The sequence below is a fragment of the Bacillus rossius genome, chromosome 5, assembly GCF_032445375.1.
Source record: "Bacillus rossius redtenbacheri isolate Brsri chromosome 5, Brsri_v3, whole genome shotgun sequence".
NCBI lineage: Eukaryota > Metazoa > Arthropoda > Insecta > Phasmatodea > Bacillidae > Bacillus > Bacillus rossius.
In genome coordinates, this window is record NC_086333.1 from 63,919,490 (window position 1) to 63,940,734 (window position 21,245).

At 38.4% G+C, this 21,245-nt stretch overlaps 1 protein-coding gene across 1 annotated transcript in view; it reads right to left on the reverse strand.

The window, feature by feature from the left end:
• The window catches only part of LOC134532284 (potassium voltage-gated channel subfamily KQT member 1), a 371,136-nt gene extending 350,315 nt beyond the window's left edge, over window positions 1-20,821 (reverse strand). Inside the window, exon 1 of the mRNA XM_063368703.1 lies at window positions 20,169-20,821. Coding sequence (XP_063224773.1) covers window positions 20,169-20,821 — 653 coding nt within the window. The remainder of the gene's footprint in view (window positions 1-20,168) is intronic.
• Window positions 20,822-21,245: the final 424 nt, after the last annotated feature.

A 21,245-nucleotide genomic window follows, 5' to 3' on the forward strand; every position in this document is an offset into this window, starting at 1 on the left:
AAAATTCGCTGTTTCAATGGCCTTCAGGATGGACTGCACATTCCCCTGTACACTCGGGCAATTAACGCCTGTTCATTGGCTGCTGACTTGTAAGTCGTCTCAGCTGGTTTGTCTGTGATTCGATCCTTCTTTGGTTGAGGGTTTATAATTGGTTGAGATTCGTCTATATGAACATTAAGCCAATAGCAAAATAATCTAAAATATATATGTATTTTACTTCTAGCCTATCGCCGAATGAATCTGCGAATTTTTCCTGTCTCTAACTATTAGTGATGGATCATATTAAAAATGTTCTCGAATGCGAATCTCGAACTCGAATTCCAGAGAGTACCTCGAATACACCCCTACAATTCTTATCTCGATGTCAAGGTTAAAAAATAAAGTAATAGATATACAGTAAATTAAAAAATATATATTAACTATGGCGTTGAAACATTCTACGCTCTATATGGTTGTTTCACAAACTAAGATTTCAGAATCAACAACTGCTTTTTTTTATTCACACATGTTAAAAGTACAATATTTTGGGGAATGGTCAACATGACAGGTATGAAGAAATATGAATCTAGTATACTTCAAAGATTATCAGTGTTGAATTTTTTTAATTTGCTTTATTCCCTTGAATATTTTTCTCTCTGTCTTTTTCCTCGCATATCGAATCCTCGGAACACTTAGGATTTGCTAGGATTTGAGGATTTCACTGGCCCATCCCTAATATATATATAATATGACTTTACAAAAATATAGCTGATGGCCAACATAAAATATTTGCGTTCATTGAATAGTTGTTGATTGGGGAAGATTGTTTCAATATGCAGTTTTGGACACACGCCATTACTGATTGCACTGTATGTCGTAGGAAACCTCAATAACAGGCAAAAAAGATACATATTCAAACACACAGAACACTAGTCAAAATAAGGCGATGTCAAAAAATTAAAAAAGAAGACATACAATTATGTGGAAGGTATTAGTCAAAAAATTATTACAACAAAGACACACATAGTGGGAGTAAAAACGACGAGAACGGTAGCAACAAGAACAATAATTAAAGACAAAAAAGACCTTGCACAGCCCAACGACAAACAGAATGACCCAACGATGTGTTAAACACATTAAATAGACAACACTAAAACACATAGATGCACAGGCGCACCCAGCGATTTGACAAAACAGATATTCTGGACAGCACGACGACGAAAGCACAGTAGAAAACAACAGGCTTTCTATGACAACAGTTGCGACGTTTGTGGAACTAATATATGTTACCATTCTCAGGCACATACAAACTGATAAAGGAAACTGGACTGATAATATAGGCCTACATCCTACCAGCTACATTGAGGCGACAACAAAACAATCGTGAAGTCTAAATAAAATCATTTACATATGACAAAATTGACATGTTAAAATTGTTTTGTTGTAATTTTAAATGTTTGGTAGAAATAATATTCATATGATTCTTAACAGTACCGGCTAGGATTCAGGAAAAGAGTTGATTCGATGCATCACTAGCTGATACACATTTTACGTATTTAAACAATGAACTGTCCTCTTAGCATAGCAGTAATATTTATAATACGCGATGATATTTGTAATACACACGTCAGAGTAAATATAATTACGTAGGCGTTGTACGTCTACGAATGACGAAGCTTTTCGAGTTTGTACTAACTGTTTGTTTCAATTGTTGTACAAGATTGTCGATTGTAGTTTTACCCTCGAGTGCTTTGTTTATGTGGGATGTTACAAATACACATTTTCCAATCCCCGAGAAAGCTTTGCGTAATTAAAAGCATATTGAACCGATGTAATTGAAATGATGATAGTTAAACATAATTTCTCAAACGAACGGAATAAAACAGTACGTACAATATCAAAATACCACATAAAATGTATACAAAATGATTAAATTTTGTTAAAAATAATTAATTATTCACGTCAATTTATTCTGGTTACGTCATGCAGAAACGGTAGAAAAAAGGTAAGTGTTAAATAAAGAGAAATTATTTATTCATTATGTTTTACTAACACCGTTGAAACACTTAACTTAAACAGTTTTATATAAAAAATATTTAAAATGTGACTTTTTTTTTAATTTTAGGTTTAAGAAGAGAAAAGTTATAAGGAAATTTGTTACAAAATTCAAAATGTAACGAGCGTGTTTTATATTAGTGGTACCTTCATAAGAAAAGTGTAAGCGTACGCAAATTTTTCGTACAAATAGTTGTGAGTACCTCTTTTAAATATAATTGGGTGTGATAAATCTAATAAAAATTACGTTCACATAAATCATTGCTTGTTTGCACTAGGTGTCATAAAAAAAACCTCTAGAATGGATACATAAAACCACACGGAGAACAAGTCAATGTAAGCTGATGTCAAATGTTAAGACATACCTAGAGAGCACAGACTATTCAGTGGAAGGTATTTAGCTTAAAAACAAAATCACAGAGCAGACGAACACAGTACGCTGACAACGACGGGACAGTTGCAACAAGAACAGTAAATATAAAGAACAACCACCAGGTCAACAAAACGATGCACAGACGAGCTCTTCTATGCAACTAAACAAATTGCAAATAGACGTGTTAGGGCGTGTATAGTTACTAACGGTTAGAGCCCCGGATTTTTCGTGGATTATTTTGGTCACAAGGAATGGGCTGCAAACATGTATGCCTTGGCATGTATTTGTAGATTCGATCACAATGATCTCGACGTTCCGCTCTACCAGCCGAAAGTAGTGACCGAAAGGTAGGGGAGGTTCTACAGTTAGAAAGCAGTCAATAGGAAAACACGCGTGGGCAGAGTGTTCATATGACTGCGGATTTTGGCCTGACACCAAACGATTCCGCGAAATTTCCGGGTCTCTACTGACGGTACAATCACAGGAAAAGAAAAATAAATACAGAGGTGTTTGCAAGCACAGCCTGCTTGCCTATTACGTCGTGAAGTGATGAGGGCCTATTTTGTTCTACATCCAGCACCCGTGACGTGTCATTCATATTCTGTATTTTTTTTTTTGTAAATTGAACACAAATATTAATTAAAAGTTACATATATTTGTAAATGTGTACACTTACACAAAAACAGCTGTACCACCACAACATAGTGTTCAAAGTAATACTGGGTTCGGGTTCTTACCCGTTCATTAATGTTTGTGTTGTCCCAGTACCTCCAATAGCTTTAAAGCATAATAAAAAAATAAAGTACAATTATTGAATATCCATTATACATTCCATGGTTTAAAAAAATTATGATTGATTGAAACATCAATTAAAATATAAAAATTATGCGCCAACATTCGTAAGATATACTCAGCATTATCTCGAAAAACGTGTTTCATACATGCAAAGATAATCATAGCCACGTGTTGTACAAAGTTATATTATCTGTTTTTGTAGTATTACACGCTATTTCTTTGCAACTCTTTTCTAGAGTATCAGTGGCGGATCCAAGGGGAGGGGCCATCAGGGGCAAGTGCCCCCCCCCCCACCCCCGAAAAACCAGTTGTCTGCTACATTAATTTTGCCGACAAAAATGATTGTTTCTGAAACCAATAAAATATTTTAATATAATTAATGAATTTCTTGTAGAATCATAAAATCTGGTGGTTGGATGTTATGTGTAGTATGAGTAGATTAAATACAAATTTAGTAATTTTAAGACATTTTTTCTCTGGTTATTCTGAAATCCTAGAGTGTCCCCTCCGAGGTGAACCTCTGGATCCGCCACTGAGAGTAATCTTTTGTAAGAGAGAATCATTTTTTTTTGTGTGTACGTTGGAACTGCTTTGTTCGGAGACAACTTTTGATAAATTTGTCGTTGGGGGGGGGGGGGGGAAAGGGGGGTCAGCTAGTGCAGCTATGATTCGCCGAGAGACGACACTTTTTTTTTTCCTGTCTCATCCTGCCCTCAGGGTTTCTTCGCACGTCCTGCGCGAAGCCCGAAGATTGGCGCGCTCACGAGAGGCTGTATTTCAATACACTCTTCGCCACTTCGAAAATGGGTCATGCCAAAGGCCATTACGCCGACGATAAATCATCCTAGGTGGTGTAGGGGGGTGGATGAATAGAAGGAGGGGTTAGAAAAAAAAAGAACCCCCCTCCCAACACCCAGCAGTAAAAAAAAAATATCTCTCTTACACGAGAAGAAACGAGAGGACGAGTTGAAGATAACGAATCTTCAACACGCCAACACTCCAAGTTAAGAACATAGGCTCGTGCCACTTGCACGAATGCAGAATGGTTCTGCTGAAGTTAAAAAACAAAGGGCTAAGGCAGGCGGCAAGGGAAAAGAACTAGGTTAATAATATCGTTCTCGAGTCTATAAATCAAACCGGAAAAAAAAAGAGCCATTTACACGCAACTTGATCCTCGCCGAGTCTACTTTTTCCCTCTACTCTTACTGCCAGAATAACGTACCTACCGGAAATATCTTATTCAAGCCAAAGTATGACCTATTCCGCAAAACTCTGAAAATGGTACGGAATAATAAAAAAAATTGTAAGTTAAAATGAACTGTTACTGCAGTCAACACCCGGATTGCTTACCCCGAGTAGATAACGCTGATAACCCCGCCTCTCAAGAGCTTAGCTAAAAAAAAAAGCGCCACTCTGCAAGTAACAATGCCTAAAAAAACATATGAAATGGTTTGGTAGTTTTATATTTTTGTCGTGTGATATTAAAAAAAAAAGGTGAATTATATGTTCTATTATTTCTAATTTTAAACACAAATTTATATCAAACCTAATTGTGCTGCATGATTCGGGTAAAGCAGACGAACGCACTTATTTTATTACAATAAATAACTTTTTGAGTTGCACATTCGATGTACAATTTATATTACACATTTACAAAGACACAAGTCTGTAGGATTAACAAGGAGATTCTCGGATTTTTGGAGAATAAATAGGAAGTGGTAGGGGGGGGGGGGGAGTTCGTCCCGAGAGTTTTGTGCGTAGGGTACACGACAAAAGTTATCTCCGTATAGGGTGCTTGTATGTCGTTCTCAGCCCATATGTTGGCTGATATGCATAAAAATAAGCAGAAACCTTTAGAATATCCAGAAAGTTTTCCATAAAACACAGTTTCAACGTTTTTGTCAATCAGTCTCTTCGCACAGTTATTATTATGAAAGCGAAAATGGACCCCCTCAGCGAGATGTTTCTTATTCCAAGGGGAAAGGGTATAACCTCCGACCCCCAGGATCATAAAACCCAGGGATCTATGCCCATGCACAGTTATGTTTTAAATTTTAAGTTAATCAATTTCATCAGTACATAGTAGTTACATAAAAAGTGACGCCATTTTAAAAATATCTGTAAATAGAAATTTACAAAACCCAAGAAAATTAAAAAATACACATGGATAAAAAAAAGTAATTTAATTTACACCATATTATTGGTTATATAGTACAAGTTGAAAACGTCATTATGAAAGTGGTACTCCCATTACTCCATGAATTTTTAGTGTGCACGATAAAAATGTCTTAGTTCGGAACATAACTGAATTCTAAATTGAGTTTTTTTAAAATAATCGCTAAAAATTCAAATACCGACAATGTAATGAATTGCTTTTAATAAAGTTTACTCTGTCTTATTCGCAAAACATAATTTTAAAAGAAACAAAGAACTTTCAACGGCGTTATATTACGAAAGAAACATATACATTGTGGTAAGTAAGTTTCTTTAAGCGTGTTAAAACATAAAATTTAATTTTTGGTCAGATAATTTTGAACTGGATACGATAATTAAAACAAATTGTCATCATGGGTACAAAATGTTAGGTCAGAGGGCGTAGAGTCTTTGGTTAGGAGCGCAAAAGGTTATAAAAATATAAATACATAGTTAATTGTTCTTGATAGTTCGTTTTCTTTTGTGACAAATGCCGTCAGAGGGTCCTTGTCTGGTCGGTCCCCGCCTCTGATGGCTCCACTCTGCCTCTGACGTGCTTCTGGTCTGGATTACCTTGTCTGCGGTCCGACCCGCCATTCATTCCACGGCGGGGACCCCTTGTATCGAAGAGGGGAAGCCCTTCAAAGCGGTCTGAATGGCGCCTGGGATCAGTGAGGGCCCGATATTTCCCCCCCCCCCCCCCCCCTCATGCAACCCCTCTTCCCTGTAGATGCTCGCCGTCGGCAACGTTGCCTTGACAAACGACGCGGTGTTGCGGAAACAAAGGGAAGGTAAGTATAGAGGGTGCGAGAGAGATGTCGGCTCGCTGTTAAGTCCTCCTCCCTCTGACATCCACGTCAGCGTGACGACTCAAAAAAAAAAAAAACAATTCCACGAACTCTTTTGAGGATTTTCGTGGTTCGCTGCGCCGCCATGTCCCGCCGCACATTTCAGGTTCCGGAAGCGGCGATTAATAAAACGGACACGCCTATTAACACAGACCGGAAAAGTTCCGCGGATTCGTTTCGCGACAAGGCCTTTAAGTTGCTTCTTTCCTTGTTGGGTCAGTTCTTATATGGACGACTCCGGGCCAGTGAGAAACCCTCAAGCAAAAACAAATGAGACGACTCTCAAGTCAGCAGCCAATGAACAGGCGTTATTTTCCCGAGTATACATAAAAACTGTATAGTCTATCCTGAAAATCGTCGAACCGCGAATTTTTTCCAGTCACTACGTATTAACTAAAGTATCTCGAGTTTACTGATTAATATGGTTTAATATAAATTAAAAATTATATATATTTTTTAATTATTTTTAAAAGTAAAACAAAATAAAATTTTCTTCTAAAATAAAAATTCCCTTTCTATTATTCTACAGGTTGATAATACAATCCTGATAGGAATAATAGGAAGAAAAAATCCTTTCGGCACAGCTTTCAGACGAAGATTGACTTAAAAGTACCTATTTATTCTGGAAATATTTTGGAAAGTTTTATAAACTTCTGGGACATTTTAAGAATTTAGTGTGCATAACATTTTTATGTTTTTATAATATTACAAAATGACCGATTAAAATTTTTCTCATTTTATATGCAGCGAAAATATTATGACTGTTTTTAACTCTATGCATCCAGTATTGCATAGATTAGAACGAATTTCGTATTATGCCAACTAAGGTACTTAATATTTTGTTTGACCTTCAAACACTATCGTTCATCCATTGCACCAATAACTTGTCCATATTAAAATTTCCCTTGCACGAAATTTTACAATATCATTAAGATGGCTTGAAATAAATACAAACAAAGTTGATACTAAAGGAGTTTTGAATTTTTTTATTATTTCAACACGTTGTATTACGGTAATACTTCGTTTTATTAAAAATTGTTTTAGTCAAAATTTAGAAAAAGTTTAGGATTCATACAATAAAAATTAACAGATTTGATATATCTATTTTAAAAAGTAATCATTTCCTTTCTTTTACCCTTGTAATATCCAACCCTTGCAGTAATGGTTGGTTACATAAAAAATATTTTAATAAAAGTTTTAAACAAAAATAAGAATAGATTCAATACAGTATATGGAAGGGAAGATTTATTAATTTTCTTTTTACAACACCAGGTTTTCTTAACCCATTGTAATAATGGTATGTATTATCAAAAATTGTTTCAGACAAATGTTTTGGATAAAAATGATAAGATCATGATTTTCAAACAATTTTAACGGATTTGAAGGTGTGCTACTAAGGGAGTTATTAATTTCTTTTTGTTTTTTAACCCCACTTTAGCCACCATTTTCAATGGTTGGTTTTATCAGAAATAGTGCCAGACAAATGTTGTAGATAAAAATTATAACATTTACAAATAATTTGAACGGATTCAATGGTATGCTTAGAAAAGGAGATATTATTTTTTTTGTTCTCCATCTCCTGTTTATTCAACCCCTTGCAGTAATGGTTTCTTGTATAAAAATATATTCCAGAAGAAAGTTGTAGGGAAAAGTTTAGATTTTATAATAAATGAGAACGGATCAAATAGTATATATAGCACGGAAATTATGAATTTTTATTTAAATTCTTCCCCGGTGCTTTCAACACCTTTCAGCAATGGTTCGTCTTATCAAAATTGGTTTCAGAAAAAACGTGTTAGATAAAAATTATAAGAATTACAAACAATCCGAACGGATTCAATGGTGTACCTAAGAAGGGAGTTTTGTTATTTATGTCCTCCAACCCTTGTTTTTTTTCCACCCCTTGCAATTATGTTTGAAAATATAAAAAATTTATTTAAACAAATGTTTTGGTATAAATCCTACAAGTTATGATATGTTTAAGCCAATGACCGTTGTTTTTAATGACCGCTGAAGCCAATGACCGTTGGAGCCAATGACCGCTGAAGCAAATGACTGTTGGAGCCAATGAATGTTGGTGCCAATGACCGTTGGAGTCAGTGACTGTTGAAGCCAATGACTTTTGGAGCCAAAAGACTGCTGGAGCCATTGACTGTTGGAGCCAATGACCGTTGGAGCCAATGACCGCAGGAGCGAATGACTGTTAGAGCCAATGAGAGATGTCGCACTTCTCTTCACTCTTGGGACTCTCCGAACTCTCGTAATTCCCTCAGAACTCGCGGAACCCGTCACAGGACTCGCGGAACTGTCGCGGAACTCTCGTGGAGGCCGGTGTCGCTGCTCAAGTACCTGGGACACCCTTCTAGAACCGACGAGAGTGGCTGTGACGAGTCGCGTCATACCGGGCCGACCCGACGCCCGAAAACTCCAGAAAGGTGGTGTTTATTCATGGCGCTCCGCGCGGCGACCCGCGGAATACGCAATGCCGCTCAGCGATAGATAACAGTGCAGAGGAAGGACGTTGCGTGGGGTGCGGAGGGGAGGAGAGGGGTAGCGATGACCCTTGTAATCCGGCTAGGTACGCGTGGCATGCCTTACGTCAGAAGACGGCACGTGACGCCAGTGCTCGTGCAGGGCCGACAGCCATCTCCGAACCTGGCATGCGTTGAGGTCCTGTCTGCGTTCGTAACTATATATTTTACACCTTAAAAGAGCTAGGCTTGGGTTCAGAAATTAATTTGCTTTCCAGAAAACGTAATGTTACCCAGTGTAAGTTTCAATAAGATCATCGCTTAAATGCGTTCCCTCTCTCTTCTTTCTCTCTCTCTCTCTCTCTCTCTCTCTCTCTCTCTCCCCACTTATACCTCATTACAGCCAATAACTTAGACTGGGTTATTCTTGGAATATATGAGTGCATGCCACAACGCACGTGTTCCAATAGTAGAAAATCCAAACGTCACTTCAAGTGGGAAATCGTGGTTTTTATGTTTTTTTATTAAAAATGTTTACTTATTGCGATAGCATGCATATCATGCTTTCGAGAGGTTGTGGGTTTCAGTTCCGTTTGACCATGTCGGAAACGTCATTATTTGACGGATTCACTATCTTCTTTCCAGACGAATTAAAGTATATGGTTAGATCGCATGCCCAAATTGAGCAAATACCTATCCACGTGGTGATAGACGTAGCCCCACGCCACAAAAACTCACATTAAATTTGTGGTGGTATTATTTTATAATTTATTTGTGTCATTTACAGAAATGAACCTTCTTTACAGTCGACAGGGCGAGTCGAGGCCATGACTCGGTAGAGAAAACATGAAAAAATTCAACACTCGAGAGTTGGGTGCTCGATGGCAAAGAGGTGGAGAGGGAATACTGAGCAACTTTTTCTCGCTCTCGGGCAAGAGTCAGCGAAGAGGCGCTATAGTGCGCATTATTCGTTACGCTGCCGGCACACAGTGACACACTCGTGCAGCTGACCACCGCTTCTCGTCGACACAGCCCGCTGTAAAAAAAACGCCGTCAATCACACTTCCCAGCTTCAAATTTAAAAAAAAAAAAAAAAAAATTGGTTGTCTGTAAAGTTGGTTTACGGACGATAGTTTAACGTAACAACGTCATAAAAAAACATTGATGAAATGATTGCATTCTTTTATGAATAAAATTGAATCATTTTTATTGAATTATCACTACTTTGTATGGATACAAAGAAGGAGTGAAATGAAATCTACAATTAAATTGATAATTTTATTTTTATTTGCACTCATGAATTCAAATATGTTTATTACTTTAACGAACAGATTATTTTAACTATAACTTTTATACATGTTTGCTATTTAACTTCTTCCAATCTGTGTTATTCTGTTAAGGATAGGACGATGATAGGAAAAGTAGGAAATGAATGGGAGTGTTTCAAGGATGATGTGAAGGAAAATGGCTTACCCAACACCAAGATGCAGTCAAAAATAATATATTTGCGCCATGGACTCTGCAGCAATGCTAGAAGAAACGGGTTAGCAAAGAGCAATGAAAATGTTACCGTTAAATGCATGAAAACAGAATTACGCCACGGACTCGGTCGCAATGCTAGGAGGTTCAGGTTAGCAAAGAGCAATATAAAATGAGCGTAACGGGACACAGAGAAACGGGACAATATGCGTAACGCAACACATTTTCGTGCGTGCAGCCGGAATTAATCGATTTATTAGACGTTGTCACGTCAAAAACATAAATGTATTTATTTAATGCATGTGAACGTGTTATTTATTTAGTTTTGTCGTTCAAGCGAATGATTGAATACTTGGTTTTATCATTTAAGTGGATTACTTAAGTGCGTAGTTTCACTTTAAACTCACATGCCAGACACGTACACAACTTTTTTTTTATTATTTCTGCTCCCTTTCGCGTGGAAAAACGAAAATAGAATGCGTTAATGGGATGTTCAGAACTCGTGTCAAAACCGAAAAAAAAAAAACCGTGCAATTTAAACCACCGCGCAGCACACGGTGGTGCGGATACGTTTCAGAGACGTGGCGCTACCTCTGTGAGACATTGCAGTGTTGCTGCAACATTGCAGGAACTCACCGCGGGAACGATTCGGATACTTCGAGAAGGATCGCCGCCCGTTCGGATACTCGAGTCGAACCGGCTCCTTCCTGAAGTCTGATCGAAGATCGCATGTTCCGATTCGATGCCCGGGTTCGAGCCTAGTTTCCCACGGAGGAGAAAAGGGAGAGGGGAAATGGGGAACCCTTGGGACAGTGGGAAAGGGGAAGGAGAGTCGCTAGTTAACAAGAGCACGAGAGCGAGAGAGAGAGAGAGAGATAGAGAGAGAGACGAAGCGAGGCAGCAACAAGTCGCTGGTCGGCAAGCAGTAGCGTGTGGAAACGAACATCTGATTAACACCTACTAATTTCGTTATCCACGCAAAAGCGAGCAGAAACTTAGGAGTCTCGATGAATAAAGTAAAACGTGGTGTACGTGGCTTACCACGCGAGTTAACGGTGAAACTTCACGCCTAACGATAAAACTTAAACGATAAAATACTCAAGTATTCCATCATTCACTTGAACGATAAGACTAAATAAAACACGCATTAACATAATATTAAATACCTTAATGTGTCATGGCGTGTCGGCAGCGTAACTATGAATGCAGCACTGTAGCGCCTCGTCGCTGATGCTTGCCTACACTTGAGTGTTGAACGTACAGTTATGCTCTGAAGAGTATCGACTAAGACTTACCCCCATCCGATTTAAAGAAGGTCCACTTCGATAAATGACGCAAATAAATATAACATGACCACCAAAAACTTCAATCTGAGATTGTTGTTCACGAGTTCATTGTAAACATCTATGCTCGCGGTGTGAAGCTACGTCTATCACTACGTGGATAGGTTCTTGCTAATGTTGAGCATATAATCTTACAGTTATATTAAATCGTCTGAGAAGCATATAGTGATCAGTTTTTTTTCCGATATGGTCAAAAGGGATCGAACCCACAACCTCTCCATAACATGATACGCATGCTGTCGCAATGAGAGAACATTCTTAAAACACATACTAAACTCCCAATTGAAGTACGTCTGGACTTGCGGCTATTGGACCAAATATGTTGTGGCGTAGTGTCATATTTTCCAAAGACTTAACCGAGTTTTAAGTTATTGCTTGTAATGGCGTATAAGAAAAATGGGGGGAGGAGGAGGCATTTAGGGACTGATCCGATTGAAAAACCAGTTGAGAAAGGTGTCGGTCAAGGGGAAGCAACTTACAAAATTTAGTGACGTAAAATCTAAACCTTTAATTTTTTATGTAGGCCAATGGAGGCCATATATGTACTTCGCGGGTCCTGGGGTATTTACCTTTTGGAGGCCCTCCTCCAGAAAACTGAAACAAATTACTATATCAAACATTTTTAACCCAACCTGGAACTTAAAATTCGACGATGGTTTTCCTAATTTATCCTAGGATGTTTTAATATTCTTTCCTGATGAGTTATCCTTGGGTGAGTTTTATAAATGCTTAAGATCTAATTTTCGGTACAATCACATTTTTATACGTGGCAATAAAATCTTTGAAAGTTTTTCCAAATAATAAATCTTGAATTGAGTAACGACCAGCACATTAGGTTACAAGATAAAAAAAATTTAATTTTCCTTTTCTCATCAGTGTCCATATTTCAAACAAAACACTAGACTACAAAAAAAAAATGGGGTGTGGCTGTATCATGTACAAGGACGTGTGTTGTACATGAATACATGTACGTAACAGGTAAATTTTTTTTATACAAAATATAAAATACGCTTTTTAATGTAAGTTATCATCAGGTTTGAACACTATGAACACTATGAAGTCGCGTACAGGCCATTATATATGTTTGATTATATATTTTTTATTTTAAAACCATAAATATTCACTAAAACTATTTTACACGAATGTTTTATATACGTAATCGATATATTTTGACGAGAGCTGACGACTGAATCTCAAACTAAATGGAAATCTCGAAACGCAGCAAAATGACCTCAAAATGGCGGCGCTTCCCCCTCCACCGCGCGAGATGCGTCACAGTCCTCACTTAGCGTAACGAATTCTTTGATCCTTTAGCTATCCAGTGCTGTAATTAAATTTTGGATGGCGATGACAGATATGTAGCTGCAACACCAAACTCTATCCCCTGATTTTTTTATCATTCGTTTTTTGAATTGCCTCCAATTTTGAAGTCCGGCGCGTGGACCCGATGGGCGATCGTCCAGTTTTCCCTGGAACCGCGCCTGATGCAGGCCAATCACTGTGCAGGATAATATTATTACGTGATTTTAGTAAGAAGGATAAGTTATGTGATCGGTTTCCTACAGTACCTGGTTTGCAAACGTTATGTGGAATGTTCCTCTCCATCTTTTATATTTGGTTGTTCTTGTCCTTTCTTTAATTACACAATAACTGAATTATTAAAGATAAAAAGTTCTCGTGACGTACTAACCTGTTGAGAGCTTATTTAATGCTAAATAATATTCAGTAAGTATTTTTATTGATGGTTCGGGATAAAAGAATAACATGATTAGTTTATTTTTACTGTGACTACAGATGTACAAAGTTTTCTACAGTTTAAAGAAACAAAAACTTAGAAAATTTATTTGTGTCGTAAGGTAGCCATTTTCATAAATTTGACTAGAAAATAACCTTATGAAGAAACATACAAAAATTTCAAGTGAAAATTAATTTTGGTGCTCCATAAATCGAACAGTTTACTAGCTAATCCATGGCTTTTTACTTATAAAATAGCATTAGCTGTTACACTCAGCGTTTCATGGGTAATAATATATTATGATCTTAGATTTATAGTGAGTTGGAGAGGGTGATGAAAATATGTGACGTTACAGAATTTTTTTTGTGACATTTATTTAAACAAATTTTTATATATAGCTATATGTTTTGGTTATTTAAATACAATAACTTTTTCTTACACCACCTTCAGTTGGGCTTTGCTTCACGAATGTAAAGGCTCCATTGCTGAACCTTAAATAAAATGAATAATCAAAATTAATAGAATTTCTAAAATCAAATCATTAAACATAGAATTTTGAAAATCAACGAATTAAATAAACAAGAAAAAATAATCAGGACTAAGATAACAGGAATAAATATTGGATTCAACAGTTTTCTAAGGACCTTCAAGTTTATTTACATTTATTTAAATGACGGATATTTGTAAATTTGTACATTTACATTAAAACAACAGTATCACTACATAATAGTGTTCGCAGTTATTCTGGGTTCGGGTTTTTACCCGGACATTAGTGCTTTGTGTTGTTCCAGTACCTCCAATAGTTAAAGTTATTTGTAAACCGTTCCCTGACTAGCTTTCCACTATTAACTGAGCACATTAATAAGCGTAATGACCCAAAATAAAGTACAATTATTTAATATTCGATTATACATTCCATGATTTAAAAAAATATGCTTGAATGACGAATCAATTAAAATATAAGATAATGCGCCAATTTTGCAAGAAATACTCAGTATAATCTCAATAAAAGAAGGTAATTCACATATGCAAAAATCCGTGTTGTACATAATTAAAATTTATTTATTGTAGTATTACAAAATATTTCTTGGTTACGGGTTTCCTAAGGAATCTTATTTTAAAAAATAGTACTAATAATATTTTTTTGAAGGCTCCTGTCTGTTAACATGGCCAAGGAAAACGAGGGTTCTCTGCACACGTCTGGCTACCGTGTTATCTCGACGTCCCGTATCTCTCTCGCTCACTCTCTCTTCACCCCCTCCCCTCTCACCGTGTGTTAAAACTTCCCCCTTGCCAGATGCTGCCCCATCAGCTCCGGAAACTCGCGTGGCGGAGAGGAAATTAGGTGAGGCGATTCTCACTGGTTAGCGCGAAGCTGTTCCCTTAGCTCTTAGCTCTTAGCTATTAGCTATTAGCTCGCGATCGTCTATATATTAGTAAGTTAGTACTGTGTGTCAGAAAGTATTATACCAGTTCACATTTTCTGCTTTTCCAGAGATTTTTATTAACGCGATTGGCTATCGATAAGTTACCATGAGTTTTACACGGTCAAAAAAGGTATAATAAAAGGAATTCAAACGGACTATAAAAGCATATACTTATACGTATTTTGTAAAAAAAAAACGAGCTAATATAAGCAAGCTGTAAGAGTGGTATCAGGGCACTCACTACCAAATCATGGTGCGCGGACCATTTCCAGCCCATTTCCAGTTTTGGGCAGAAACCAATCAAGTCATGGGCAGTGACCTACCATGTCATGAGCAATGAAACACCAAGTCTTGAAAAGTGACTCACCAAATCTTGTGTAGTGACCCACCAAGTTTTGGGCAGTGAACCACCAGATCTAGGGCAGTGACCCACCACGTTTTGGGCAGTCAACCACCAAGTCATAGGTAGTGACTCACGAAGTTTTGGACAGTGACCCACCAAGTTTAGGGTAGTGAACTACGAGGTATTGGGCATTGACCCGGAAAGATTGGGCAGTGAACCACCAAGTCATGAGCAGTGATCCACCAGGTCTTGGACAGTGGTCGGAAAGTCTTGGGCAGTGACCTACAAGTCTTGGATGGTGATACAATAAATATTCAATAGTTAACCATCAAGTTTTGGGCAGTGACTCCCACAAGATTTGGGAAGAGACTAATCAAATCTTAGTGGGCATTGAACCACCAGGTCTAGGGCAGTTACCCACAAAGGTTTTGGCAGTGAATCACCAAGTCGTGGTCAGTGATCCACCATGTCTTAGGTAGTGAACTAATAGGTCTTGGGCAGTGATCGGCAAATCTTTGGTAGTGAACCACCAAGTCTAAGGCAGTGACCCACCAAGTTTTAAGCAGTGAACCACAAATTGATGGACAGAGACTCGCCAATTCTGGGGCAGTGACCCGCCATTCTTGAGTAGTGCAGTATAAAGTCTAAAGGAGTGACCCGTTAAATTATGGGCAGTGAAACACCAAGTGATAGGCAGTGACTCATCAAGTATTTAGCAGTGACCCCAAGTCTTGGGCAGTGAGTTTCAGTATTGGACAGTGACGCACCAAAATAATGATTTAAATCTAAAAAGACGATTTTCAGTGTGACACACTTAGCGTGAGAATAGAGTGAACCAAAACTTAGAAATAGAACAGACTAGAAAAGACTAGTCTTTTTAAGAATTATTTAGATAATGTTTCTTAATTTTTGCGATAACACTTCTATTAGCTTATTTATGTAATTTATTACAGCAATTTTACTTGGCACAGAAAAAACTTAATTCAGTTTTCACTCGCTACTGTAGGTTACTAGTAAAATATTAACAAATATTAGTATAGTTAATTACATTTTCTGTAAACAATGTTAAATATACTGTACAGCGCTTTTTTTGACACTGTACAGATTCTACTTAAATAATTTGTGAAGGACTTGTTTAGTAAACAATGACCTGCTGCAATCTGAACAGCTATAAACTGTAGCCAACAGGCTCCTCAACGTTATTAGAGGTTCTATTTCTAAGTTTTGGTTCACTCTATTCTCACGCTAAGTGTGTCACACTGAAAATCGTCTTTCAATAGTTTACCCTAGATGCGGGCTTGGTCTTGTATTTTCTCTAACTCTCGCATTTGATTATTTTCCGCAGCTGAGGTAAGGCATACAATAACAGTCACAATTTTTGAATATTTCTTAACAAATAAAGGGAATAAGCAAAAATATACATAAACTCAACCAGCAGAGTTTTAACCGTATTTGTACATGATTGCACGATGAACTGGTTGAAAAAATGTTCATGACCGATCGTGAAAATCATGTAACAGAATGAAGTCGTCAACGGCAGACTAAATCAAGGAGTAAAAATGCCGGTAAGCGTAGAATTGGTTTCCTACCTTCCCAAAACCTTATTCAGGGGAAGGAAAAAAAAATAGACTTTTAAAATCCACAAAATTTTCCTCCTCAAATTGCTTCGCCTTTCGTATCTCCATGAAACTCGAGTGTTTGCCAGTTTCATCCATTAACATCTCGAGTAATATCCATTCTTTAATGGAAATAAATTCCTGCGTGCTAACAGTTTTACGCCCGCAGTTCCCCCGAGAATTTAATTATGCAGATTGAGCAGCCTTGAACGAGTAAACTGGATCCTTCGCTTGATGGAAAGTTTTCGCGAACTCCGTGTGTTTAATGTCACGCTGAATTTTTCATACGCCTCGTTCCCAACGCCAACACCTCTTCTTTCTTCGTTTTTGGAAACAGAATTTATAATTGACTGAACCAGTAAACTTAATTGGGACGTGACAAATTAGCTTTTTCTACAATCACCGTTTTTTCGGATATGAGAAAGAAGACGACAAACAGCTTACTTACCATATAGTTGAAAAATATCCGAACTGTATTGAAAAAAAAATCTGTAATAAATATAGAATTAGTGCAACTTAACTAACTTTGACTTAGAAAACAAGTATTAAATACTATTAATTCCTGCAATCTGTTATAGTTTGCCCAAAGTTAACCATAGATTTTGGCACATATTTAATTTTGTAGCTTAGGGCAAAACACATTATAACACTAAGTATATGTTAGTATATTTGTTGTTGTTTAAACGTCTGAAATCTGTCTATAAATACTTCCTACAAAAACATTAACCTTATTATGCTGATTAAAGATTGTTATTATATTATTACCTATGGAATTGAAACAGTTAAAAAAAGTTTTTCCAGTGACGAGATTTTAACCATGTCCCTCGAGTTTACGAGGTACCCGTTTTACCATTGTGCTACTAAGAAGGAGAAAATGTAGCCTATTATCATGGTAATGCCAGTGTTCTTAGGTATTTTTATACAACTGAAAAATTCGCGGATTCATTTCGCGACAGGCTAGAATCCAAATACGTATGTATTTTTGCTGTTTTAGTGATTGGGCCAAAGTTTTTCTGAAGGGCTATGGGCCAATGAAAAACCCTCACCAAAAGAAGTATCAAATCACGTACCTCCCAGTTAACAGATGTCACGAGTCAGTAGCCAATGAGCAGATGTAATTTGCTTGAGTGCATAGAGGATCACGGTCATTGAAATAACGAATTTTTCGGTCCCTAGGTATTTTAAAACTTGAGATTACTTTTTGGTAGGACTATTTTAGTTTACCAAATATATTACAGGGTAGTTTCACCATCATAAAGTCTCATTTGACACATTAATACGTGTTGTATGTGCTCTAATGTTTACGAAAGTGACTATATAAAGGTTATGTTGCTACACGTGGGTCCGCCATCTTTGTGACACATTTCCATTCGTCGGCTTCCGTTCCATTTTCACGAAATTACTCCTACTAGATGCCGTATACTGAGAATTAAGATGTTTACACATGGAAGATTTTTGTAGCCTTTCATTTGACCAGTAAGCTGTTTGTGTCAGTGATAGCCAACTGGTAGCCTGTGGGCCACCCTCAGCCTGCGGCATCGCTTCGTAAGGCCTGCGTGAAGAATACATAGATATATTATCAGGTTTGCTACCGTTTATGAGCCGTCATTTTGCACATATATAGCTGAATGCTAACAAATCACAGTGTTTTCACAGAAATACTTAAAAATATTATTTATATTCATGTAATCTATATTTTGTTTAGTATAAATTATAATTTATATTATTTAGCTTTTATTTTTATAAAAGCTATTTGCAAAATACTATTTATTTGTTATATTACCACTTGCCACATGTTTAAATTATTTGCCACTGTACAGAACACGCAAGAGAAAAATACTGTCTTAAAAGGTCAATGATAATTCATAATACGTAACTGGCCCTCGGACTATTTTTGAAAGTAATATCTGGGCCTCACAATGGGTGAAGTTGGACACCACTGGTGTAAAACACTGGGTACAGAGAGAGGGGGAAAGTATTCGTGTCTCATTCTTGGATTGCAGCGTTCATTTAAATGGGCATTTACTTTCTCTTCCAATGCAGAGATCTTATATTAACGCTGTCCTTGTTTATGATGTGCTCTGTTGCCAGATATACCCTAAAGAATAAGCGCTTTAGACATAATTTTTTAATTAATTGAAAAAAAAAATTAAATTTAGGAGAAAAAAAGGAATACAAATTTTGGACGTACACTTTCTTGTTGTACTTCATCAAGAGCATCGTCTGGTAATTTTCACTTATATTATTTTTAGAAAAAATGTAACAGAATGACGCCATATTGGTTTCAACAAGTTTTTTCCTAATTTATTTAATGTCCAAAATATTAAAATTTTCGGTTCTGTTTCACATTGGAAATAATTTATGGACTGCTTTGTCATTAACAGGGACAGAATACTTGAAATTGTTTTTCCTATAAAAACAATTTTTATTTAGAATTGATATTTTTTCTTTTTATAATGTAACTATACGACTGTAATAAAACCAACAAAATACACTAATTTACGGTCTTAGAAAATTTACAAATAATAAAATTGAAAAATACTAAAAGACATGATAAACTATGTTATATAAAAATATTAATTTCAACAAGCGGGATGGTGTCCTGGCAACAGTTGGCACCACCTGCTCTTCAGTACGATCTAAGCGTGAGACGCACTGTAGCTAGCGTGCAGGGTGGCAACACCTTACAAGGCCGCCAAGGCGTGGATGAAGAGGGGGAGGGGGGAAGATTCCCTATCAGTGCAGCGGGCAAGAACAGTCTTAACAATTGCGTTAGTTCACACTTCGCCGCCGACAGCGCTGCCGACGATATACGCGTCTCGTGCAGCGCGATAACGTATTTTTTTTTTCAAACTAATATGACGGCTAGTCACATATGAATAAATTTTACATTCCTAACAACAATTTTTTTTAACGTTGTATTGTTCTGTAGAATAAAAAATTAATACAATACGTAGCATGGCATGAAAAAAACTAACAATTATTTTTTTGAACATAGTAATTACAAAAGGGGACAAGGCTGCATACTATATCCCTGCTACTTTATCCAAGAAATATACGGATATACCAACCTACCCCTCCCCAATTCTCACTCCCTACCACCTTCAAACCTGTATCCTGACAGATGTGAAGTTGGAAGGGGGATGGGAAGAGGAGGGGGTTAGTAAGAGGTTATGTCCGTATGCCTTGCCAGTGTCTATCCCCATGGAGGAATGATAATAAAAAATAATGACCTCAACGTAATCAAATCCAGGTGTATAAGCTCCATGGGGTTCAAAATAGAGTTTTAAAATTTCTTTAAATAACTTTGTTACAGTATTTTTTTATAAAATAGTTATTTGATTATTTACGTAAAGAATTTTACCCTTGGTAGAATTTTACAATCACATTTCCAGGTGACGGTAATCCAAGATTGCCGCTAGGGCACTGCTGAGGGCGCGCTCTACTGCTAGCCACTAGAAGCACGGAGCATGCGTGTCGGCATGCAGGGCTGGCCGGGGGCCGTACTCACACAGTGAAGTGGTAAACGAAGCATATCCACCCGCCGGGGTGCTCCAGGAACACGTAGACGCGCTCCTGGAACGTCTTGCCCTTCTTGTGGTGGAACACGTACTTGGCCTTGAACGCCTGGTCGATGGGCAGGTAGATGGGGTAGTAGGGGTCGGGCACCCCGGGCGGCTGGCGCGACCCCCGCTTGCCGCTCGGCACCGTCTCTACCACGTCCGCGGCCTCTTCGTCGTCGTCGTCGTCGTCGTCCACCGGGTCGTCGATGTCGCCGTCCAGGTCGTCGCTCTTGGCGCGGCCGTAGCGGTGCTCGCCGCGCCGCTTCTTGATGGGCGTGGGCACGCGCTTGTGGTGCGCCTCGCCGAAGCGCGGCACCCGCGGCTGCCGGAACCTCCGCAGCTGCTGGCCCAGGAAGGCGAGGCGCCCGCCCGACCCGCATGGGTCCTCGACGACCTCCACCTCCCCGGGCTCCGCCCCACCGCCCGACGACGACCCCCGGTGGTTCTGCGCGCGCGGCGGCAGCAGCGGCGACTTGAGCACGCTCAGCACCAGGTCCTCCTTGGACGACGGCGAGTCGCCCGACGCCGCAGACGCGCGCACGATCACCTCCCGCGACTGGCGGTACAGGTGCTCCTGCTCGGAACGGTTCATGCCGGCCATTACGGCGAGAAACATTTGAGGCGCGCCAGGGCGTTCGGAACTGCTGCCGCCGCCGTCTCTCCAGCCAGCTTTCCCTCTTCGGGACCTCCGGTAGAAGTCCTCACCGGACCTCGGCGACCTCTTAGATGACACGTCCCTCCTTGGTTTGTGCTTTCAAGCGACTGCCGCCCGCGTCCACGCGACGCGACGTAGTACCGTGTCCGAGGATAAACAAAATGGCGGCGAAGACCAGCGTCAGTATTCCAACGTGAAATATTCACAAGACGATCATCACAGTCTCGACGAAAAAACGACACATCTTATCACAAAAAAAAAAAGTCACGTATTTTAGACCTTGAAATCTCAGGCGAAAGGACGCTCCTTTGAGCGTCTAGAAGAAAATAAAAGATTATTTTTTGGTAAAAAATGCTTACCGAAGCACTAA